This window comes from Mixophyes fleayi, chromosome 2, assembly GCF_038048845.1.
Source record: "Mixophyes fleayi isolate aMixFle1 chromosome 2, aMixFle1.hap1, whole genome shotgun sequence".
NCBI lineage: Eukaryota > Metazoa > Chordata > Amphibia > Anura > Limnodynastidae > Mixophyes > Mixophyes fleayi.
This window is the reverse complement of record NC_134403.1, coordinates 65,389,223-65,415,063: the sequence shown is the minus strand read 5'-3', so window position 1 is coordinate 65,415,063 and position 25,841 is coordinate 65,389,223. Positions and strand designations below refer to the sequence as shown.

Here is a 25,841-nt window from a genome sequence, read left to right as displayed (position 1 = left end):
CTGCTAATAGTGGGACAAAAGAAGCACAATTTTCCTACACTAAATAAATATACTACTTAGTTCAGAATGATATCTAATTCAGTCTGTATATACTGTCTAGTTCTATTGTATTTGCAATGCATTAACAACAACCAGTAGCCACTAGTCCATGTAAAGTCCAGTAAAGATTGAAATTAAAAGCAATTGATGAGCAAACTTTTCTCGCTGACTAATCTCTACAGAACTGCTTTACAATACTGATACGACTGTATTGGTCTCCATGTCCCTCTGTCACCCTGGATGCTATTTCCTGCACCTAACCTCCTCCCTACACGCTGTCTGTTCTAAAATGTCACTTGAGGAAACTAGAGAGGAATACATATATATATATATATATATATATATATATATATAAAATCCTCCCTAATTTCCTCAAGTGCCATTTTAGAACAGACAGCGTGTAGGAAGGAGGTTATATATATATCACACGTTTTGTAAAAATAATTTCTGTAAATTATGCTGTGCCTCATTTTGAGTTCCGATTTTGGCGCTCGAAACCAAGTCACGACTTGTTTTCACTCGTATGCCCAACATCAGATCTTTTCGGATTTCAGCCAATCCGAACCGCTCATCTCTAATATATATACACTATATGGACAAAAGTATTCGGACACTTGACCATTACACAAACAGGGACTGTAATGACATTGTATTCATATGCTTTAATATGAAGATGTTACCCCTTTTGCAACGATAACAGCTTCCACTGTAATTGGAAGGCTTTTCACAAGATGTTAGAATGTTTCTGTGGGAATTTGTGGCCATTAATTCTGTAGAGCATTTATGAGGTCAGACACTGATATTAGATGAGAAGGCCTTGCTCGCAATCTCCGTACCAGTTCATCCCAAAGGTGTTTGATTGGGTTGAGGTCAGAACTCTGTGCGGGCCAGTCAAGTTCGTTCACACCGAATTCATCAAACAATGTCTTTGTAGTGCTTGCTTTGTGCACTGGGGCACAGTCATATTGGAATAGAAAAGGGCCTTCCACAATCTGTTGCCACTAAGTTGGAAGCATAGCATTGTCCAAAATGACTTGGTATGCTGAAGCATTAAGATGGCCTTTCACTGGAGATAACATTTCCAACATTGTCCACAATTTTCAGCTTCCCACCTCTTTCTCAACAGGAGAAAACTAGCAAAACAGTTCATTTTTTCATTTCCCATTGATTCAATGCATTTTTCCACTCCGGCACCTAAACTTCTTACTCTCTCTTGGAAGCAATGACTTATATGAATCATTTTACATAATTCGTATCTAGGATAACATTACCAACATTGTCCACAATTTTCAGCTTCCTACATGTCCATTGTCATTTCCTATTGAAATAAATGCATTTTTCCACTCCTGCACCTAAACTTCTTACTCTGTCTTGGAGGCAATGACTTGCATGAATCATTTTACCTAATTCTTGTCTAGGATGACATTACCAACTTTGTCCAAAATTTTCAGCTTCTTACTCTGAAAAACAGCGCAATACCATTATCCCTCCTCCACCAAACTTCACAGTTGGTATAATGCAGTAAGGCAAGTAATGTAATCCTGGCATCCGCCAAAACCCAGACCCACCCATCTGACTGCCAAACAGAGAAGTGTGATTCATCACTCCACAGAACACATTTCCACTGCTCCACAGTCCAGTGTAGATGTGCTTTACACCACTCCATCCGACACTTGACATTGGTCTTGAAGATGTGAGGCTTGCATGCAGCTGCTTGGCCATGGAAACCCATTCCTTTAAGCTCCCGCCACACAGTTTTTGTGCTTACATTAATGCCAGTGAAAGTTTATAACTCTGCAGCTAAGGAATCAGCAGAGCGTTGGCAATTTTTATGCACCATGTGCCATAGCAGTCGTTGACTCCGCTCTGTAATTTTATGTGGTCTTCCGCTTTGTGATTGAGTTGATGTTGTTCCTAAACGCTTCCACTTTCTAATAATATCACTTACAGTTGACCGTGGAATATCCATCAGGGACGGAATTTCACGAAGCGTCTTATTGCAAAGGTGGCATCCTATCACAGTACCACACTTGAGGTCACTGAGCTCTTCAGAACAACCTATTTTGTATCACAAATGTTTGCAAATGAAAACTGCATGGCTAGGTGCTTGATTTTATACACCTCTGGCAACGGGTCTAATTGAAACACCTCAATTCAATAATTAAGAGGTGTGGCCAAATACCTTTGTCCATTTAGTGTGAGTATATCTATCTATCTATCTATCTATCTATCTATATCTATATATATATATATATTTATTTATATGTATGTGTGTAAATATATATATCTATATATATATATATATATATACAAGTTAACCCGTGCATGATACTCATGCATTTTAGTCAAATCAAGCTACTTGAGGTGTTAAAAAGGTTCTTGTCATGCATTTGGGCCATAGCCCAGGACTCACCCACCAACCAGTCCCCACTGTCACCCCCGCAACCACCAACCACTCCCAACTGTCACTTCTCCTTCAAGAAATATATATATATTTTTTTAAAATCTTTATAAACACTTTTAACAATTAAAAAATTAAATTAACAAATTAAAAACATCTTAGCATACCAAATTTCAGCCCTTTCTGAATTTTTTTTTCCACACACACTAAGAATTTAGTAGGTCAGTGTATAACTCCGCCCAGCAGGTGGCGCTGCAGCTTGGTTTTATTTTTTCCACACACACACAGACAGACTTACACACGCCACTAGACATTTATATTATAGATATATAGATATGTATAGATATAGATATATATATATCTCTATATATATATATATATATATATATACATATATATATATATATATATATATATATATATATATATATATATATATATATACCACAACAATGAAACAAGCTACCTAATATTGTGTAGGCCCCCCTCATGCTGCCTAAACAGCTCTGACCCGTCGTAGCATGGACTACATAAAACCTCTGAAGATGTCCTGTGGTGTTTGGCACCAAGATGTTAGCAGCAGATCCTTTAAGTCCTGTAGGTTGCAATGTGGAGCCTCCATGGCTCTTACTTGCTTTTCCAGCACATCCCACAGAGGACAAATCAACACCTTGAACTCTTTTCATGTTCCTCAAACCATTCCTGAACAATTTTTGCAGTTTGGCAGAGCACATTATCCTGCTGAAAGAGGTCAGAGAATGCCGTTGCCACAAAGAGATGTACTTGGTCTGCAATAATATTTAGGTAGGTGCTACAGTAGTTCTTCTGTGAGATTAAACCAGATGGGCTAGCCTTCATTCCCCACACGCATTAATGAGCCTTGGGCACACCAATTACCCTGTTGTCGGTTCACAGATTGTCCTTCCATGGACCACTTTTGGTAGGTACTAGCCACTGCCTACCGGAAACATCGCACAAGACCTGCTGTTTTGGAGATGCTCTGACCCAGTCGTCTAGATGTCATAATTTGACCCTTGTCAAAGATGCTTAGATCCTTGATCCCCATTTTTCCTGCTTCCAACACATCAGCTTTAAGAACTGACTGTTCACTTGCCACCTATTATATCCGACTCCTTGTCAGTAATTTTAATGTTGTGGCATCTGCATGAGAGCCAAGAATGATAGAGTGAGTGGGACACACTGAGTGATGGGATATGAGTTTTGCAGGCCCTGAGTGTTTAAATGTGAGATTCATGCGCAGTGACAGATTATGATATGAGCAGATGGTGGGACCACTCAGAGCTCAGAGTACTCGAGTGAACTAAGGCTCTGGGCTGATCCATCCTAGACCTGGATTAAAGGTCTTGGTTTATGTAGGGAAAATTGTACACTAACTCCCACAATCTAATTGACTAATTGTGACTGATTTAAAAATGAGTCCACATATAATCAAATTAATGGGGGCTCTGAGAACTCAAAATCAGGGGTTGCAGATGTCTTGTGAGCCTCTGACATTGCAGTTGCCTAAGAGGCCTCTGGTAGCATCTCAGAGATCTCAGACAGGGCAACAAGTTTGTCCTCAGGTCCGAAGGCCAGGACAGTAGTTGGAATCTCTGGCCTAGAGGCAGGGACTGGATCCTCGGGACTGGAGGCAACAACATGAACCTAGGAACAAGAAAGAACGACTGGAACCTTGGAACAGGAAGCAGCGACTGGAACCTCAGCCCTGGAGTCAGTAGCTGGAACCTCGGAACTGGAGGCAATGACTGGATGCTCTGGTGTAGAGTCTGGGGCCAGACACTCTAGAAAAGAGTCTAGACACTCTGGCTTAGACTCTGGGGCCTCAAATACCTGTCCCACTGTAACAGGTATTGGAGCTGAGACAGGCAGGATTTACTGGTATTCACAGTGTGCCCAGGTGCAGGAAATGTTCCTCTTCTATAATGAAACCTATTTAACATTTATTGTATTTTAAAATTATTATAGGTGATTCATCAAAAATGCCTTTACATTATAGTCTCCAATCTCTTTCCTCACCAAGAAGCTAATGTAGAGTTGGAAAAAATTGCTACATGATCATCAGCTGGAAAACTGCTGCTCGTCATCATCCTGATAGTATCTCATTGCACCATCCCTCCAGCACCCACAAGAGATATGTTTCCTGACAGGTGTATCTGCTTCTGCCAATTTAGGTAGGATTACATGAACATGCCTTACTTTATTCCGCCTGGCTCCCCCTTCCCCCAGTTCCATCTCTCCAGTTTCCTCTCTCCAAGTGTAAGGAATTGTAACTGTAAGATGCACCAAAATCTGCAAATGTACAATCTTTGTGGTCTCACCACTACTAACAAATATAGAGAGGGTTTCCTATGCTTTGACTTATCAGAGTGAAGTCATTCTGTATTAATTAAAAGCTGACAGGTCGACCAGCCTGCCAGTTGCAACATGGCTGCTCACAGAACATGTTATCGCCATACACAGGGTTTTTTAAAAAACATAACAATGGCTTTCCAAACAGGAAACAAGAAGAGGTTCCAGGATGTAGGTGAGCAATAAAGTGGAGAACGAGGATGTGTGGGGGAGTTATTCTTTTAAATAAGGTTTTTTTTTCCACACTGTGTGTGTATATTTTACATATTGCCAACTCTCCCAAAATGTAGATATATTTGGGTTGTATTACCATTTTAATCACGTTAATGATCCCAGTCACCATGAGGGATAGATTTTTCCAAGAATGTCACATAATTTAAGATATTCTATAATATCCGAATGAGGATGTATGAGACAGGCAAGTAGCCCTATGGCTAGGACAAAAAGTGCAGGCGATAGATGGGCAGCCTTGACGGCTTCTTGTGCCCAGACTAAATGGGGCAGTTATATAGTCATTAACACAAATTTGGCAGCTGGTGCAGAGTAAAGAATCTTCACCCAATGGATAAAACCCTCTCCCATACCAAAATGGACCAATACTTATCAAAGAAAGACCCATTTGACAGAGTCATAAACCTTGGCAGCATCCAAGGACATCACTGTTCTCCTTTCATCTACCGTCTGGGTCATCTGAATGTGCATATAAAGATGTCTGACATTGGTAATAGCGGATCTGCCTGGCATAAACCTTGACATGTCTGGGTAAACAACTTCAGAAATAACCCCATTGAGAATAATGGATAAATCTTTACATCCTTGGTAATAAGAGATATGTGGCAATATGAATCTTCACTTTTAAATTAATCATACCTTTACCCAACAAAAGAGATGCTATTTCTATTTCTACATAAAAAATGCAAAAATCTCAATTTCACACATTTGCGAATGCATGATACTGGTGCTGTATTACCATTGGAGGCTTTTTGGGGTACCCTAATAGCAGACTGAGATTTCTGCCTTTTTATGTAGAAATTGAAATAGCAACTCTTTTGCTGGTTATAACAGTGTGCTGGGGGATTTTTTTTCTCTGTATTTGTTCCTATTTGGATAAACACCACTCTTTCAAGCGCCTGCTACCAACCTATAAATTGATTGAGCAACTTCCACTTCTGTATATCTTTACCTAAAACAACAAAACTATCCACAATTTACACCCTATCCCACTCAATACTAAACTAACCATCAAAACTAACCCTATAAATTAATACCAGTCTAAGAGAGTGAATAAGAGAGCGGGCGAAGGGGGGCGAGGGACTACAAAATCCTAATGTCTGTAGCAGAGCCTGTCACTTATATATGAAGTCTCAATGCTGCTACAACTAGTTAGCCAGATATTATATTATTATCTGAAATCATTGAGATAATGAAGTGGTCATTAATGAGAACAACAGAAAGCATAGTCAGATAAACACAATAGTAGTTAGGCCTCAAGAGGCCTATCCGGATGTCTCCTTTCTATCCAGTTCACCACCTCTTGTGGAGTGGAAAAGAAATCCACCACTCGCAGCCTAGATGGAAACATCATTGTGTACAGAAGCTCACGCAGCTTTCTGTTAATTTGTCTAAACTGGGAATGACCTTTCAGTACCTCTACAGCGAAATCGGAGAACAATGAAATCACAAGGTCCTTGCTGTCTGGTCACTCAAAGAATAGCATCACGATCTTTGAACAGTAACTTAGCTATGCAAGTGTGTGAAGGGACATCAGCCTGGGGGGGAAGCACTTTCCATGGCAAAGTGAGGGGAAAGCCTCTCTACTGAATTCCTGAATAAGCCATTTCTCAAGAAAAGACTCAGAACAGAGGTGAACCTTCAGCCTTCTCCATAAGGCCAACAAACCAGAGATTGTTTCTCCACAATCTACCCTCCAAGACTGTCATTTTAACTCTGAATTTACTGATCTGTGCCGTCAGGCTAGACAGTTCTTACCTACTAGGAGCCATGGTGTCCTCAAGGGTAGATATTCTGTTTGGCCTCCCCAACCGAACTGCGCATCTTTTGCAGTTCGTGGTGAATCAGTGAAAGGTCGGCCTGCACCTCTTCAACTTTATCCATGACCCTCTTTTGAGAAGAGGTTATTACTTGCAGTTCTTGTTGGAGAGAGGTGGCTTCACCCAGACACTGACAGTCTTAATCCGAAGCAGAGAGAGAGGACTGAGGCACCCAGGTACATCACTAGCAGTATTGGTAGCCAATTGGCTGGGAAATATTTCCAGCATGATCACAGCAGTTACTGCATGGCCCTTTATCCATGTTGACAGGAAATGAACTACAGACAATAGATTAAGAGTTCCTCTACCTAGCTGTTACATTTCAGGCGCCGTTCAGGAGATAGTAATATAGACCCCAGGCAATGGCCCCCAGGTCCTGAAGCAGTTGTGAAAGAGGTCTATATACATAATAATCAATCAGTAGGGTAATAATGTGCTGTACTAATCATCAGGTATAGAGTAGAGAAGTACAATAGTACTGATGGTACAAATGTAGTTTTGTGAAAAGGAGGAAAATCTATAGTTGGTTGGTCTTTATGCAGTGTGTAGTACAGAAAGTCAGCATTAAATACAGTAGAAGTTATACACTGCAGTGCACCATAATAGTGTATTAGTAATAACAAAAGAGTCTGCGCCAGCTCCTGAGCCAAAAGACCATATGAACTTGTATCAGGAAAAAGTGATGATTGTATATAGAGAGTAAGTACAGTTCAATGCCCCCACACCTGTGAGTGTAGGCGGTCAGTACACAAAATGGTGGAGAGGGAACTCTATTTTCCCTCAAAATAACCCTACCAGGGGCTCCTGGAGATGATTAACCATATTACAATCTTTAAAATGTCAGGGGGGATTTTCCCCTCTCTAAACAAATGGTCTATGTGAACTGAGTGCACTCACCACACCAGACGAAGTCTTTGGATCACTGGCGCAGCCTCTCAGAATGACGTTGCTGGAGAGATGGAACCATCAACTGCTTCATGTATTGGTATAACAATCACCGCCGCTCAGGGGACACTGCAGCACAGCATACCAGATGATGATGATAACTCGCATCTCCATAGCGTGATGATATACTTAGTAGTATATCATCATGCTTTGCGAATTCACGCGTAATTAGGAATGTATGCTGATATGCACAGTTCTTAAGATTCATGACACTAAGGGCCACTCGTAATTGCTTGTTTCTGTGTAGGCACAAATGCATTCAACTCAGCATCAGGCCAGATAAGGCTAAATAGAAGTTGTTTTTGGGACTCCTATCCAGGCTCAATTACTAGGCAGTCTAATTGTGAGCCCCTGTCCTGGTGAGCTCAGTGTGAGCTGGTGTAAAGGAACAGAGCAGGTACAGAGGTCAACTACTGCTGTACTCATAAATTGACTGCAGGAAAACGCAAACTGATTTATATCAATATGTGCTTTCACCTTAAGTCACTGTTAGTAAAAGCAGTATTTGTTGGCTCAAGGCTCTGTGCCCTATCTCACATAATCATCTTCTCACAAATATAAAACAGTTAAAAATTTATGAAGGCAGCAGTAAATTACAGAGAAGTGTCACCAAACCTAGGACAGGGTTTTTTGAAGATCCACTGGAACACCATCCTAGATCAGCTGCAGGAGCTAATGAATTCAACTGTTAATGTCATTGTCAACTGTGTTCCTCCTCTGGTGATCTGCACAGCCTCATAGGTGCCAACAGGTGTTAAGATGGGAAACAGGTGTCCTGGTTCTATGTCCAGCAGTGAGCATAATGCCAAAGAAAACCTTTCAACCTTCCATGGTCTCTTCATATTCCAATAATATCACAATATTGGCACCTTCACAAAAAATGCTAATCGCCAATGGCAGGTTTAATATTGGTGACTGATAATTACAGTAGCCAGACACACTTCCCCCATCAGTAGCAACAATAGTTATTACCTTATATATTAATTGTTTCCCACTTCTTAGATTGTAAGCTCATGTAGGCAGGCATACTATGTATTTATATCATTTGTATCATAATCCCCTTAATATACATGACTGTGTAATATGTTGGTGCTTTATACATAAAGAAAAATAATAATAGTTATAGGAGGGATATTATTACTACTACTATTACTAATAATAATAATAATAATAAAACGCTCCTGGTTCCTAGATTGTCCATCTTTGCTCAGAATCTGTAACATACTTTACATGACACAGATACACACTTTTGGGCTCCATAATATGAAACACATACAATCATGACATTTGCCTAGGGATGTGTGTGACATGTTAGAAATACATTTTATTTTAAGAAATGCTTTTGTCATTTGAAAATCATCCTTGACATTTGCAGAAAACAAATACATATGAAAATAATATTAACCCCAAGAAAAATATTGTCTTATGCATTTACGAGACAGTGATAACGAAAAAAGAATTAACGATAATAAAATACAAAAACAACAATTACCATTAAAAATAACATAATAATTAAGTGCAGGGAACTTGTTCCTTAAGCTACAGTGTCTAATTAAATTGACATTAATACCCTTTTTCTCTTACTAGACATTTTATGAAGATATAAAATTAAGAGATTCTTATTAACCTGGAGTAAGTCGGGGTTTATGTGACTTTGTATGACAAAGTGAGGACTACAGTTCCATAAAGAATGCTTTACAAGCTGACCCCAATTTAATCATTTGAGCATCATACGTGTAAATGTGCCTTAGATGAATGGTGCTCGATTACTGAGAAGTCATCAGTCTTAAGTCCTTTTCATCTCTTCTAATATCCTAGGTGTGTTGCTACTTTGTATTTTATTTAACTGTTCTATTAAATTTCGTTAGATTAGGATGATGGGAATGTAAAAATGCCAAAATAGAAGCTCACAAGATGCAATTACAGGGTCTTAGTGCACATAAAAGTAACCAATCCCACTGCTGTAGGTGTATAAAAAGGGCAACTTTCTGTAGTGTGTTCAGAGGGACTCATTCGAAGCTTGTTCTGTTTTCAGTCCAAATACCACAGATCTCATCCGATTCCTCAAAGATGTCTTACCAATCTGGACATGGCAGCCATGGATACAAGAGCTACAGTTCATCCTCAGCTTGCTCACCACCTGTAAGCAAACACAGTTCCATTAGCTCTATCAGTAGTAAGAAGGTATCCATTGGCCACAAAGTGCATCCTTCTTTTAGCAGCAAAAGTGTCTTTAGCGTTGTGTCGGGCGGACATAAGGTGTCAGCTGGAATGAAGAGCGGACATGGATACAGTTTGTCTGGAATTGGACACGGATTGAGTTCAGCAGGCTATGGATTTGGAGGATCATTTTGTTCTGCAGGTATCACCCCAGTTACCGTGAACCAAAGTCTCCTGGCCCCTCTCAGTTTGGAGATTGACCCAAATATCCAGAGAGTCAGAACTGATGAAAAAGATCAGATTAAAGGCCTGAATAACAAGTTTGCCTCCTTCATAGACAAGGTAAGTCAAACATTACATTCCATCTGGCCATTATGAAGGTTGTACCACTCCAAACCATATAGACAACTGTAAAGATCAGCAACACCAAATACTAGTCAGGTATACCTGGTTACAGTACTGCTCTGTTATATCCTTGGTCGTGTTATACTGCTCTCTAACACCATATATTACCTGCACCACTCTCTAATGTTATCTAATACCAAATATAATGAATATGGGGGCAATTGTAAATATTAAATGAGGTCTGGGAAATTTATTTCACATTGTTTCTAGAGAAAAATAAATTATGTGAAGCTAAAAGGTTTATTATAGTTCAATAATTTGATACTTGCAACAGATATAACAGCTCCTATTGTGGCTTCATGCTAGTCACAGGGACATAATGTCTGATGTATACGTGAAGGATCAGGAAACAACATGGCATAAAGCAACAGCAGGTTTTATATCTGTTGTTTATTAATCTCAATCTTATTGCTTTCAGAATTCATAGCATAATTAAAAAAATACAGACAGGATATATGGAAAGTACATTTTATATTTGTTTTATGAGATTTTCTCATTTGTGATAATTAAGTAGCCAGAGAGTCAGGATTCTGATTAGAGACATTTCTGGCATACGGCAGACACCCCCTAAAGCTGTAATGTGAGCCAGCTCTTGGCTGCAGGTTACTGGGGGTTCCCAACCAGGACCCCCAATTGCATTACTGCATTAGCACCAATGGTGGACAACAACTTTTAAAATGGGATCCTCGGATTTAAAAAATTCCCCTCTTTATGTACTGCCCCCAATGTAACAAATACCCACAAACCGAACTGGTCTGTTTATATGCACATAGTCTCTGCAGCTCACAAGAGGACTTATTCTGTCCAATCCCAAACAGAACTTAATGGAATGTTTTATTCACATAATTCCCTTTGTTGGTTGATGCTGAGTATGGAATACAAATGCATTATCACAACATTTATTCATTCACTTTTCTATCTATTGTAGGTGAGATTTTTAGAGCAGCAGAATAAGATGCTGGAGACAAAGTGGTCTTTGTTGCAAGAGAAAAAACCTGCCAAAAGTCATATCGAACCTCTCTTTGAGGCATTCATCGGTAACCTCAGGAAACAGCTGGAGAGTCTGGGGGGTGAGAGAGTTCAACTTGAAGCAGAAAGAAGGAACATGGAGGATGCAGTAGAGGAGTTCAAAAAGAAGTAAGAAAATTAGGGTGACATCAAATTCAAATGTGAAGCTGCAATTTTCCAGCTTCAAATGTTGAATGGAGTCCTATGTCCTATGTCACATACTGTGCATGCTTTGCAGAGCGTAAAATACATTGCTGTTGTACAGACAATTGATTGTATGTGTAACCCAACAGATATGAAGAAGAGATCAACAGACGCACAGCTGCCGAGAACGAGTTTGTTGGACTTAAGAGAGTATGTATTAAACATAATTAAAAGATTACACTGTAATAATGAACATTAACCACATCAACAAATAATCTCATTTTCCTTAAAGGATGTTGATGCTGCTTTCATCAACAAAGCTGAACTGCAAACTAAAGTGGACTCCTTGACTGATGAGATTAACTTCCTGCGCGCCCTGTTTGATGCGGTAAATATTTCACAACCTGTCTGCACTTCTGCTGTTGCAGAACCATATATCCAATAAGGCTCTGCACCTATTGCATTATGGGAGTCCAATAACTGACTTTTCTTATCTTGCACCATATTTTTTTTGCTAGACTTAAAACCACTATCCAAGTACTTTTAAGTGAACAGCATGGAGGAACAATGGATAACATTGCTGTCTCACTGCACTAGAGCCCTGGGTTTCAATCCGACCAAGGTGCTATCTGTGTAGAATTTGTATTTTCTAAGCATAGGTTTTTAACTAAATTGGCCCTAGTGATCAGGAAATTAGGCTGTAAGCTTCATGGAGGCAGTTGTGAATGAAATAAACACTCTCTGTACAAGGCTGAATAATATGTTGGTGGTATAAATAAAAACTACTGTACAAAAGATACATAATTAACAGACAATATTTTCCTTCAGGAACTTGCTCAACTCCAGGCTCAAATCTCAGATATCTCCGTCATTGTGTCCATGGATAACAGCCGAGATTTGGACATGGACAGTATCATAGCTGATGTTAAAGCTCAATATGAAGAGGTTGCTAATAGGAGCAGAGCTGAGGCTGAGGCCATGTACCAATCAAGGGTGAGTCTGACATATAAACTTTATTACTCATGTCTGAATTATTGGTGCAGCCCAGGTAAATCCCTTATAATCCACAATGCATGTTTTATGATTTAGCAAACTAAAAGTATTGCTTTTTATAACCACAAGTTAATCTGTCCATATTACTGCTCCCAGTTAGATTTGCTATATAAATTAATTATACATACATTTTGCAATTAGCTGCATTAAAGTATTATGGGTGGATTATATTGACGTACTACCACCAAATTCAATGGCATTCCACGTTATAGTGGAAGTGTAAATTGTGTGTAGGGAAGGATTCAGAGCAATCATGCAAAGGGTCCGTAGCGCTGTACACATAAATGAGCTAAAGAGGAAATTCAACAAGAGCAAAGTTTGCAGATTTAACACTCCCTACCACTATCTAGTAGGGGGCGTTGGGGGCGGCTGATTAGATAAGTTGCAGCAGCAATCCAATAAGCTGACTTGACAACAACTGAATCATCGAAGACTGTGTTCATGGTTTCCCTGGTTGTTAGCTTGGTATCTGTCCCTGTAACTGGCACAGGCAGTGGTAGCTACTGAACTGATAGGATCAGATAACATGTTTGGGAAGCACCCGTCTTTCTGTCCAGCATAAGACTGCGTGTAGAAAAGGCTGATTCATTAAATTGTAAGTTGGCTCAATGTTGTGACATTGAGGGGCACCAAGAGGGGGTAAGGAGATACAAAGTACCGGGTCCCTGGCCTGCCTGTGTAGTTGGAGGAGTTACCATCCTGGTGTGGCCTGCCCACTGTGTCGACTATGGATGGATCCCCAAGAAGTTTCTGTACCAGGGCCTGAAATTCCTCTGGTGACATGAGGTTATATGATAATTAAATTAAAAACTTAGATTTGACTACATTAGAACACATATTGATATATAGAGTGGACAAAATATTTACCATAACATAGAAATTGCTGGACCTGATTTTGTACATTGCTCCGCAGCTGGAGAATGTTCATAGGGTCTATTGACTTTATAATCATGTATGCTGCATGTTTATGCTGAATTAATCAAATTCATGTACTATATACAGTTGAGTAAAAAATGACCATGGCACAACAAAAGATACAAAAGAAAATAAGGACATTAATGTTATATTTTCTTCCTTATGCCCCTTTAATAGTCAAGTGGCTCCTTAGACCTATGAAAGATGCAGCACTACTCAGGATACAGCAGTATTGTCTTATGGCAAAGAGCCATTGAAAGAACAATGTAGCCCTACATCTCAGTTTGCATTAACTTATCTTTTCTGCTTAGTATGAAGAACTGCGTATGACAGCTGGAAGGCATTGTGATGATCTGCGAAACACTAAGCATGAAATTACTGAGCTTACCCGTTTAATCCAAAGACTGAAGAGTGAAATAGAGAATGTGAAGGCACAGGTAACTTGAATGCAAATTATTTATAAACATTATATTTGAGTTCACAACAAATCTGAGGTCTTTGGGTGTGTTTGATAAGGGTCAATGCACCCATTGTATTCATTCTTCAATTCTTTCACATCCAGGCATAACCAGTTTTGAAGTAGATGGAATTAAAACATTTTAGAAGGAATCTAAGCATTATAATGTTTTATAAGGGCCCTTACCTACGTCTAACACTGGCTTTCAATCCCATAATGTATACTTGTGTTTCTTTGTTAACTATGTAATGCATAATATGAATTACATAGTTAACATGTATTATGTACGCATAATATGTATGTAATACATAGTGCTTTTAGTCAATGATAGTAGTCATCTCTAACATTTCCCATCATTTGGGAATCCTCACAGTGACTGTAGGGGAACATGGTGTCCTGTTTGTATGACATTTCTCTCCTTTCTATCTTGTGTAGTAGTGTTCCTTACAGTAATTGCTGTAGAAGTCATTTGATGAGCATTTATGTGGGTGTGAGTTTATCATCGAACAACAGCAATTAAGTACTTTACTTTAACTTTATTTTTATGGTACTATAGATGTTTTACTCATGCGACACTGTGTTGCAGAATTTCTTACAAGCATTAACAAGTAAAAATATATAAATAAAACTCTTGTTTTAGTTTTTCATAGTACAATAAAGCTGAAGCAGCATATATGAAAAGTATTGTAAAGTCTCAATCTTATGTGCGATCATGAACAAAAGAACAGGGAAAGGTGGAATGGGTTGAGATGCTAGGTGAGGCGTGGGAGAACTTGTTAAAGATGATGATCTGACATTGCTCACAATGTGGCATTGATTTACCTTGTCATGCATATGCCTGTGATTCACCTGACAATTCCTGTGAAACCTTAGTATGAAATGCGGACAATCGTCTGACTGATTATGATCACTTTTCTAGATCTGAGAAAAGCTGTTTTAAGTATCAATGATGACATTTATAAGGACAGAAAAATCCAGAGGTGCAGCATACCTTCTCTATGCGCAAATCTGCTTGTTTGCTACATGGGCACATATATTGGCACATACCCTAATTTTTATTGTAAATTGTTTAAACTAATTTATTTTAATATTTAAAATAATGTAAAAAATTAAAAATGTATAAATATAAAAATAGATAGATAGATAGATAGATAGATAGATAGATAGATAGATAGATAGATATTAAGAGTTATTTCTAGAAATGGACTAAATACAAACTGGAGAAAAACCTTTTGTAATTTGAGCCTATAGTTTAGGAATTTTCAAATATGCTGGCTCAGGGGAATACTATAATTGTTATAAAGGGCCCCTGCCCCTCGTCCTCCACATACACCACTGTGAGGAGAAGCGCACACCAGTGTGCAGACTAATGGCATTGGTGTGCTTTGCGCTGCTACGTTTATTAGCCTATAATGATATACTATAACCTAGGGAACCCTAATCTGATATGTGTTGTTCTGCAGCTCTGAACTCTGTTACTGACACTGATGGCAGCTTTCACATAGCAGTGCCCTTATGTCAGGATATTACCACTTATGCTGCCTGCTTTATGCAGGAAAACACAGCCTAAAAGTGTTCCCTAGGATTATATACATGAGTGCACAAAGTGTCAATATTTCGCTCGATTTAGGCAACTGAATGTCAGTGTCCATTGTGCCCAGCATGTCCCATAGCAGCCACTTGGCTACAGTTATGCCCCTGGCTCCATTTTTACACCACTTTTTTCTGACTTCACATTCTTTAATGCCTTTCTGTATATTTATATCATCATTTTGTCATTTTTACTATATGCTTGTCTACTATTGTAGTAGTAATTTAAATATTTTTCAACAAATATTTGACAATACACTTTATGTTGTTTAGTTTTGTTATTCAGGCATTTGTCTTGCTAAATAGTCATTAAACGACAATCCCTATAGAGAAACAGCTTAAACAATTGTAAAATAAGAGTAATATGGTGTAAGACTTTTATAATCACAGCATTGTTATAACATACAGTACTATGTAATTCTCAGTCCTGCAGAGGGAGCTTCAGACTTGGCTATGAGCTCAATCACAATCAGGAATAACAAAAGTGCAGTTATTTGCAGTGTAGATTCAGACTTGTTAAATAGCCTACCAGCTGCAATGATCTGTTTTACCTGCACAATTAGTCACATCTCAACTTTTATATTTTAATCTGCAGTAGAAAAATGACAGCTGGAGTTTGTGGTCTATTGAACTCTGGTGCTCGGTGGGCAGCAATAAGATTTCCTTTGTATCACTGCATACAAAATATCCTGCAGCTTAAATCTATCAAACCAGGGTTCATTGGGAAACCCTGGTGAACCCCCTCTCCCATCTAAACTAACTAAAACCGCCATCACCGGCAGCCTAACACTGCTGACGAATGGGACATCTGACCTCATTGGCTACTGCACATGCGCAGCGAAGGTATTGCGATGGGACCCGTCGCTGGATGAAGAGAGCTACTGCTATCTCAAGATGATGTTAGTCTTTTAAGGCTGGATATGCATTTGGTAAATTTTCGGCACTTCGCAGTCCCCAAGGAAGTCTATGGGGACTGCAGTGCGATGAGTCAAAAATCTGGAGAAAACAGCATTTTTTTCCCAAGATTTTTCGCAGATTAGTAAATAGACCCCTTTGACTGGTTGATGCAGCAGCAATATCCTATTGTAAGCTTAAATTATAGATGCAATTCTGGTACAGTTTGTTTGATGTTTTCTGTTGCGGGTGCTGGCAATCTGCACATGTCCTGCTGGTTTTACTTCTGCTTTTCCATGTTAGTTCTTATTAAAGATCCCACTGAAGCTAAGGCTCCAAACTCCCTTATAATTATTGATGCTCTTATCTTAAGGAGGTATGGAATAGCTTTTAAGAAAGAAAATGGAGATTTATCTCTTGGCTACCAAATTATTCTGCTACACTAATCTATTTCATGAATGAGATATTAGTTGTCATTAAATGTATATGAGCCTTGCAAGGATGACTGGAACCTGATGACTCACATCTCACACCTGTCTTCTATCATGTCTGATCATTTCCATTGGTGATCTCCTCCATGTTATGCTTTTTTGTATATAGACTTGTAGTTTTATGATATTTAATTCATGTAGTTTATGTTCTTATTTGGCTGCTTTTAGCTATCATTGTGAAAGTTATGTATGATGAGAGTGAATTGTAAATATAAAAGGGTAACGGATACTCGACGAATATTACATAGGAGCAATACAATGTAACATTTGAAAAACAATGTAATTATATTTTTGATTTCCCATTTTAGGGTTTTAAACATTTGTAACTGGATGACAAATAATGAGATACTTTCTATATGTCCTTCTGTGTTACCTAGCGAGCTAAGCTGGAAGCTGCCATAGCACAGGCTGAGGAGCGTGGAGAGGCAGCCGTCAAGGATGCCAAGAATAAACTGGCTGAGCTGGAGGCTGCTCTACAGAAGGCCAAGCAGGACATGGCTCGCCAACTACGAGAATACCAGGAACTGATGAATGTTAAGCTTGCTCTGGATATTGAGATCGCCACCTACAGGAAACTGCTGGAAGGAGAAGAGGGCAGGTGAGTGTGTGCATTATTAATTACAATTAACAACTTAAGTATAATTTATTTTTTTTAAATGACGTAGAAGAAAGATACAAGCATATGTATACAATCTCATAATATAATAAATAAGCACCAAGTAAAAATGAAAAAAGTATTTTACTATTTAACTTTATTTAACTATATATTCTTGTGTCTGATGCCTTTTTTGTTACCATGGTGTTTGCTTGCTGAGTTAGAATTTGTTCAAACATGTTAATTAACAACTTGTTTTAATTTTAGGCTGGTTGGAGAGGGACATGGATCTGTTAGCATCTGTAAGTACATAAAATTTATGTTTCACAACAACAACAACAACAATCATTTCCAAGACTGTAAAGCGCAACGATCCCATTTTCAAATGTGTGGCAGCTAAACACAGGATCTCTTTTTAATTTTTTGTTGTAAAAGTGTTCTATTAATTAACACATTATAGTAGGAAAAGCTAACAAAGTAAGAGAAAGCTTTCATTATAATACAGGCTGATAGTCACTACATTCAAATCGCAAACCCTAAATAGAATGGGAATCATCAGCAAATGTGATATTATAGCAACAATATGTGTGCTATTCTTTTAGAGTTTATAAACTGACAACTATTACAAACTATTATTTTGTTTTGGAAACAATATTTACTGGCATACACTGAATCTGCAGATTATTATATGTATAACAACTGTCAATATTTTTTTTTATTTTACCTCATGTATCTATCTATCTATCTATCAAAAAAAATATTGACAGAGTTATACATATAATAACCTGCAGATTCAGGTTATTCACACACATATATATATATATATATATATATATATATATATATATATATATATATATACAGAGAAGTCCCATACGTTGGTACAGAGGTTCTTCATGTTCCCTTCAAAAGTCTTATAAATGAATAGTAGAATTCTCACTGAGACAATGAGGAGGATTTTGAAGGTATTTGCCAGAGACAATATGCAAATGAGTCAGACTTTATGTAATTAACATTTAACCTGTAAACCGACCAGCCACAGCACATTTACATTGGGCTGGAGGGTTTTTCTGTCTCTAAGCTGTCGGTGGCAATGGCAGCTGTCACCCACGGGTTGTTAGTGTCAGACCAAGAGTGACAGGGGACAGGAACCAAAGTCCCTGTTCCAAGTGAACTAATTTTGCTGAACAATAAAGTGTACAATACTTCCGCATTCAGCAGAGATGAATGATGGGTAATGGTAATGGGATTTCCCTGTGTGGTGGATGTCCCAATAGAAGGGTAGGCAAGGTCCTGACTTGATCTCGCCTGACACTAAAATGATTAGATCCTTTGACTACTAGAGTATTAGATCTATTGATACCTTGATCCAGGAGCGAACAGATGCCAGCACACAAGCCTTTCTCACACTCTAAAAGCCAGATGGTTAGCAGGGCTTTCGAGGAAAATACTAGCCCACACTAGACTCCCCTCCCTACTCCCTATCACAATGTTTTTTTGCTGAATTAGAAACTGGACAACATTGATACTTAAAATACACCGTTATTTTGATCCAACCATTTTCATGTAGATATTGTGTATTATCACTGACCAATTTTATTTTAAAATATGCTTGTTCAATTTCAGCTGTGGTCAGCAGCAGCTCTGGACATAGTTCAAGTGGCCAACATCACCACACAGGAGGATTCAGCTCCAGCAGTCTTTCCAAGGGGAAGCATGGACAGCATGGACAGCACGGACAGCACGGACATCATGGATATAACTGTTAAGCCCAGGACATCACGATCAGGCTACAGTAACAATAGTCAACTTCACTATCTTCTACTGTGCTGAGCATGATCATTCTGGGCTGTACTCTCTGAAATCAACTTAATTGCAGTGATCTGTTTCCGTGTCTATAATAATACTGTGTTCTACACGTGTGTGTCTTTGTTTCTTGCGAATGGGCTTTTTTATTTGTTAAAGCTTAATCTTATTAAGTACATTCTGTATTGTAACTATATATATATATATATATTTACTTCTTTTCCTTTCCCATAATAAAGTGTTAGTTAACAGCAAACCTGTTTGGTCTGGCTTTCGTATACAGTTTATAGTCAGTTAATAAAGTGAGGCCTGTCTATCAGAACTGTACATATTATATAGGCAAAGTAGGCATATGCCTAATGCCGCACTGCTCAGAGAGCAGCATGGAAACGCTTTTGTGTTAGTTTTGTTTACTGTTTTCCTGGTAATTACTTTCTATTTGCTACTTGGGTTTTACAGACACCTATTTTCCCAGTAAATTCGGTATCATAATCATCATTTATTCGTAAGGCTTCACTGAACTCTGCAGTGGCAGACAATGTGTATATCAAATCATACATAAAAACAAATAATATATAAAATCAAATAATATATGAAAACAAAATAATACTAAAAATAGAGTAAGTACAAATTAGGCTGACAAAGAAGATGAAGACACAAGACATAATGTATAGAGAGTCCTGTTTGCGAGAGCTGACAGTCCGGTGGTAGAGTGCAATGCTGTAATAAAAGGATCTAGTGAGACTCAGAGTGAAGATTGGGGTGGTAGTGCCCAGGGGGAGTAGCAGGTAGGGGTAAGATAGACTATAGCAGTGATGAGAAACCTGATACACTTCAGGGGTTGCATGGGCAGCCCTGTAAACTAAAAAAGGGCAACAAATTATCCTTAATCTCAGTAATAATATAAAACAATCCATTTAATTAAAAAAAGGATCCATCAGTAATAACATATGAGCAGGTATCTTAAACAAGTGTTACAAGCTATAACAAACAAATCTGATAATAAATCATGAAGGAAATGGAGGCTGCATGCAGCCCTAAGGTGCCTGTTGCTCATACACAGACTATAATGAAGAGGTGGCTTTTGAGAGAGTGCATGAAATATTTAAGGATAGGTGCGAATCTGGGAAGTGAGTTCCATAAGTGTGGAGCTGCACAGGAGAAGTCAAGGAGCCAGGCGTGAGGGGTTGTAATAATGGGGTAGGTGAGGCACAGTATTACATAAATTTAGAGATGGGCGGGCTCGGTTCCCCCGAGAACCGAACCCACCCGAACTTTGGGTATCCGAGTACCGAGCCAAGCAGGATCGGTACTCTCCTGCCCGCTCGGAATCCAAATTGAGGCCGAACGTCATTGTGACATCATCGGATCTCGGTTCTCGCGATACTTGAAGATTATAAATACACGCCTCCACAGCAATCCATCGCCATTTGACAGAGGGAGAGAGCAGGGTGTAGTCACAGGCTGATTAGAGCAGGGACAGAGAATCCAATATTCTGATTCCAATTGTGCTAACAAAAATCGCTAGAGAAGAGAGGAGGATAGAGGAGTTTTTTTTTTCTTCAATATTTGGCACTCAAAGTGCTTTTGGGGTGTCCCCCATAATTGTGCATAAATATTTCTGGCTGTCAAAATTACTATCTGTCAGCAGTATCTACCAAATATTTTTTAGCACTCCCTAGTGCTTTTGGGGTGTCCCCCATAATTGTGCATAAATATTCCTGGCTGTCAAAATTACTATCTGTCAGCAGTATCTACCAAATAATTTTTAGCACTCCCCAGTGCTTTTGGGGTGTCCCCCATAATTGTGCATAAATATTTCTGGCTGTCAAAAGTCATATTTGTCAGCAGTATCTACCAAATAATTTTTAGCACTCCCCAGTGCTTTTGGGGTGTCGCCCATAATTGTGCACAAATATTTCTGGCTGTCCAAAGTATTATCTGTCAGCAGATTTACAAAATAATTTTTAGCACTCCCAAGTGCTTTTGGGGTATCCCCCATTCTTTTGCATTAACATTTTTGGCTGTCAAAAGTCATATTTGTCAGCAGTATCTAAAACAATTTGTAGCACTACAAGTGCTTTGGGCTCAGAATGGATTCAAAGCAGTCCACATATGAGCAGAATGAGCAACCAGGTTCTGTCACCAGTCCTGATGGTAGTGTTCCCAGTACGTCATCTGGCCATGGCGATATCAAACTACACAGTGTTTTGAAATCAGTCAAAAAAACACACCCCAAATTTTTTTTTACTGTGTTGAAGCGAAAAAGAAGTGTAACTGAGGAAAAGTTAAGTGCCGATAAAAAACAAATTGCCAACATGCCATTCTACACACGCAGTGGCAAAGAGAGAATGAGGCCTTCGCCTTTCTCTATTAGTGGCAGATCCAAAAATGTTACCGAGCCTACAAGGGGTGCACGACTACTGTTAGGCGTCAAAGCCAAGCTGCAAGATAACAGTAACGCATTAGAGGATAATGTTTGCTCTGAATCAGAAATGACACAAATCCCTGTGGAGAGTCCATCCACCAGTGGTATGTCTAATCATGAGCATTCTGTTAGTGACAGTGTACCCATAAAGAAGGTTCCTTTCAGCAGTTCTGCTGATGTGTGCCTTAACAGTCCGAATGTAGACGGTGATACACCAATTGAGGATGCCACTTTTGAATTAGAAGAGGATGAGGGGGAGATTTGTGTAGGCGACGAGGTCACTAATGATGATGTTGATGATTATGATGCAGACAGATACCAAATTGCCTTTCTCAATTTCTATTTATATTCTAGACTCTATAACGGCTGAATAGTTTTCTATTTTACTCCTAGTGGAGAGGGGATCTGATGCAGACAGATACCAAACTGCCTTTCTCAATTTCTATTTATATTCTAGACTCTATAACGGCTGAATAGTTTTCTATTTTACTCTTAGTGGAGAGGGGGTCTGATGCAGACAGATACCAAACTATCGTGGTCCATTTATTTTTACTTTCTAATTCCACAGTCTATGCAGGTTGCTTTTTTTTGTATTCAACTTCAAGTGGAGGGTGTAATATACACCCAAAGACAATGGCTACATTGCAAGGAATCAAAGATGGAGGAGGTAGACAACCAGGTTTGTCTGTATAATTTGCAGGCAAGTGTTCGCATTAAGGACGGCCTACCAGGGATTAAACTGTTTTTTGGATAATTTATTAGCTTTAGAATTACCTCACTTATCCAAGAAACTTGTTGAGCACTAAATTAGGTTATTTTAGACCAAAAACATAGTATTTTTTTCAAAAATGGCAAAACAAAACCAAAACCAAAACCAAAACACGCAATGGTGGTTTTGCAAAACCAAAATCAAAACACAAAGGTAATCCAGATCCAAAACCAAAAACAAAACCAAAACACGGGGGTCAGTGACCATCTCTACATAAATTATAACATGAGCAATATAGGCTGTATGTACTCACAATGCCTAGCACAGAGTCCACTCTAAATATAGTCTTGACTTCCATACATTTTATAGACAATCATGCTACGTTATATATGTTTACATTATATAAATTTACATTAGCAATAACTCCTTTTCTTACAATCTGAAACTTTTCCACTTGAGATTAATTTGTGCTAAAATTTGTTCACATGGAAGAGGCATATAATATGAGGCCTAATGAACTAAATCATACTTGCCAACTCCCGGAAAAGTGACTGGAGGGCGGGAGGGGGCGGGGCGAGGCCAATCGTGTCAATTTCATTTACATCACAGGAGGCGGGGCCAAAATGACTCGATTGGCCTCGCCCTGCCCCCTCCCACCCTCCAAAATGGCGTGAGTCACTGAGAATCGCGTCCAATGACGTGATTTTCGGTGATATCCAGGATCAGGGAGAAATGCCAGCTCGCCCGGGAGACTGACCCGAATTTCGGGAGTCTCCCGGACTTTCCGGGAGAGTTGGCAAGTAAACTAAATTATTAAATATTTTGTGAAATTGTTTATTTTGAATGAGACTGTCTTCACAGAATAAAAGTAAAAACTGTCATTGCAACTTTTTAAAATAAATTAAGTCAAACGACTCTCACAGTTTTGAATCAGATTTACATGTAAAAATACATAATTAAATATGACTTTGTTTTCTCTTAAAATCTTTTCTAATATAGATAATTTTTTCTTCACCAGTTTTTATGCTTCCTAAATTTACTGGCACCATATTGACTCTAAGAAAGAATACAGTATTAATGGACCATCATCATCAGCTATTTATATAGCCCCACTAATTTTTCAGCGCTGTGCAGAGTACTCACTCACATCAGTCCCTGCCCCATTGGAGCTTACAGTCTAAATTCCCTAACATACACACACACACACATAGACAAGGGTCAATTTGATAGCAGCCAATTAGCCTACCAGTATGTTTTTGGAATGTGGGAGGAAACTGTAGCACCAGGAGGAAACCCACACAAACACAAAGAGAACATAAAAACTCCACACAGATAAGGTCATGGTTGGGAATCAAACTCATGACCCTAGCGCTGTGAGGCAGAATTACTAATCACTGAGCCACTGTGGTGCCGTGACCACCAACCTTGTGTGTTTTTTTGAGCATTGGTTAATCCAGCTCTAATTCTGATCTACATTTACATGTTTTCTAAGAATCATACAGAGCTTTTGTATTTGTTATGTGTTAGTACTATATTTAAACTTTTTAGGCTTGAATCCAACTTGAATTTGCACAAAATTATTTTAACTATTTAGGATCACAGTAGTTTAGTTATTTTATTTATAAATGAAACCTGTTCCCCAAGTGAGATGATAACACAAAGTGATCAATGCAGGTCTTTGTATTTGTGCATGATCAATGCATACTTCAGTTTTGCACAATACCTGGATTAATTCTGACATCTGACAAAAGAATAATTTATGTGTATTTCTGAAAGACTTAAGTACAACGCAAAATACAGTAGTTTTCCCACAAACATGTATACCTTTATTGAAAATGGAATAATGGTAAGTTATAACTTCTGAACCATAGGACTATAAAATAGCATTTTCTTTTTTTTTTAACATCAATAATTTTTTATTAGCATTTTAGTAGTTAGGGATGAAGAGGTACAGAAAAAAGTGGTGGAGGGTATAGAGTGGGGAGCAAACATAACAATATATACCTAGTCAGATAATATTCAAGAAAGTACATAGTATCTGCATCTAATACCGCTTTCATACTACCGCCCCGGCAATATCCCGGGTTTTTAAAGCCGGATTTTTGCTGGGGCTCGGAGCGTCCCAGCTCAGAAACACCATTCATACTGCACCTCGGACCCGGGAATTTCCCGGGTTGACCCCATTCCTACTGCACAAGTCATCACCAGAGCAGTTTTCATTGGCTGAAAAATGGTGATGTCATTGAAAGGTGACTCTGCTTCAGCTTGATCTGCACTCCACCATCCACCATTTCTCCTAAACTCCTTCTCAAATCTTCCATGGGATCCCACCGATGACATCATCCTCCAGAGACAGGCAGACAGCCAATCAGCTTGTTTTCTGTGCAACCCGGGTTGAAAAACCCGGGTTGCACCGTTCATAGTGCAGGCAACCCGGGTCCGACCCGGGAATTACCCCTCAATAAATCCCGGGTTGAAGACCCGGGTTTTTAGACCCGGGATTTTTGACTTGTACCATTCATACTGCACCAAGACCCGGGTCGTTTGAGCTCGCCCGGCAAAAACCCGGAATTTTGGTGCAGTATGAATGGGGTACAATTAGTCGTGGGGTCTGAGGTTAGTGCGGTAGATAAAATAGCATTTTCATGCCTAAAAGGAAGAAGTGAAAACAATCTCTTCTATGACAATCAATTTACTGCGTCACTGCTATGCTTTATCTCATTTTGTATCTATGTATTATTGCAATAATCAGCTGTTAAGGTTAAAACAATTGATGGTGATATTCATTGTTATGTTTTTATTTATTGCTTATATAGCACCACTAGTTATGCAGTGTTGTATAGAGAATATTTTCCAAACACATCAATCCCTGCTCCAGTGGAGCTTACAATCTAAATTCCCTAAAACATGCACACAAAGACACAGACACACAGGGTTAATTTTGTCCAGAGCCAATTAACCTACCAGTATGTTTTTTGGAGTATGGGAAGAAACCCACAGCAGACACAAGCAGAACATATAAACTCCTCACAGATAAATCCTTGGTCATGAAAACTCATGCCTCACTGTTAGGCAGAAATGTTAACCACTATGCCGCTGTGCTTCCCACAGTTTCCATTATCATGCCATTAATACTATATTTAGCCTTTGGGATTTTGAGACCATGATTTTGTTTTTATTTGCCATTAAACTGGTGTTGCCACTCTCTTGACCATTCCTCTAGTCTATCAGGCAGTCCTAAATGATCCACAAGCCATCAAAAAGTTTTTTCCTTGAGCATAAATTTTCTACAAGTTGGCATCAAGCATTTACTTTGTATTAAAACGCATATGGCTAATGTCCTTTTCCTTCACGCACCTTACCAACCTTTGTACTTTAAA

At 38.8% G+C, this 25,841-nt stretch overlaps 1 protein-coding gene across 1 annotated transcript in view; it reads left to right on the top strand.

The window, feature by feature from the left end:
* LOC142139822 (uncharacterized) overlaps window positions 1-19,571 on the top strand; it is a 30,885-nt gene extending 11,314 nt beyond the window's left edge. The window contains exons 10-18 of the mRNA XM_075197690.1: window positions 9,774-10,308; window positions 11,300-11,508; window positions 11,673-11,733; window positions 11,816-11,911; window positions 12,352-12,516; window positions 13,803-13,928; window positions 17,301-17,521; window positions 17,786-17,820; window positions 19,145-19,571. Coding sequence (XP_075053791.1) covers window positions 9,774-10,308; window positions 11,300-11,508; window positions 11,673-11,733; window positions 11,816-11,911; window positions 12,352-12,516; window positions 13,803-13,928; window positions 17,301-17,521; window positions 17,786-17,820; window positions 19,145-19,287 — 1,591 coding nt within the window. The 3' untranslated portion in view covers window positions 19,288-19,571. The remainder of the gene's footprint in view (window positions 1-9,773; window positions 10,309-11,299; window positions 11,509-11,672; window positions 11,734-11,815; window positions 11,912-12,351; window positions 12,517-13,802; window positions 13,929-17,300; window positions 17,522-17,785; window positions 17,821-19,144) is intronic.
* The last annotated feature ends 6,270 nt before the right edge of the window (window positions 19,572-25,841 follow it).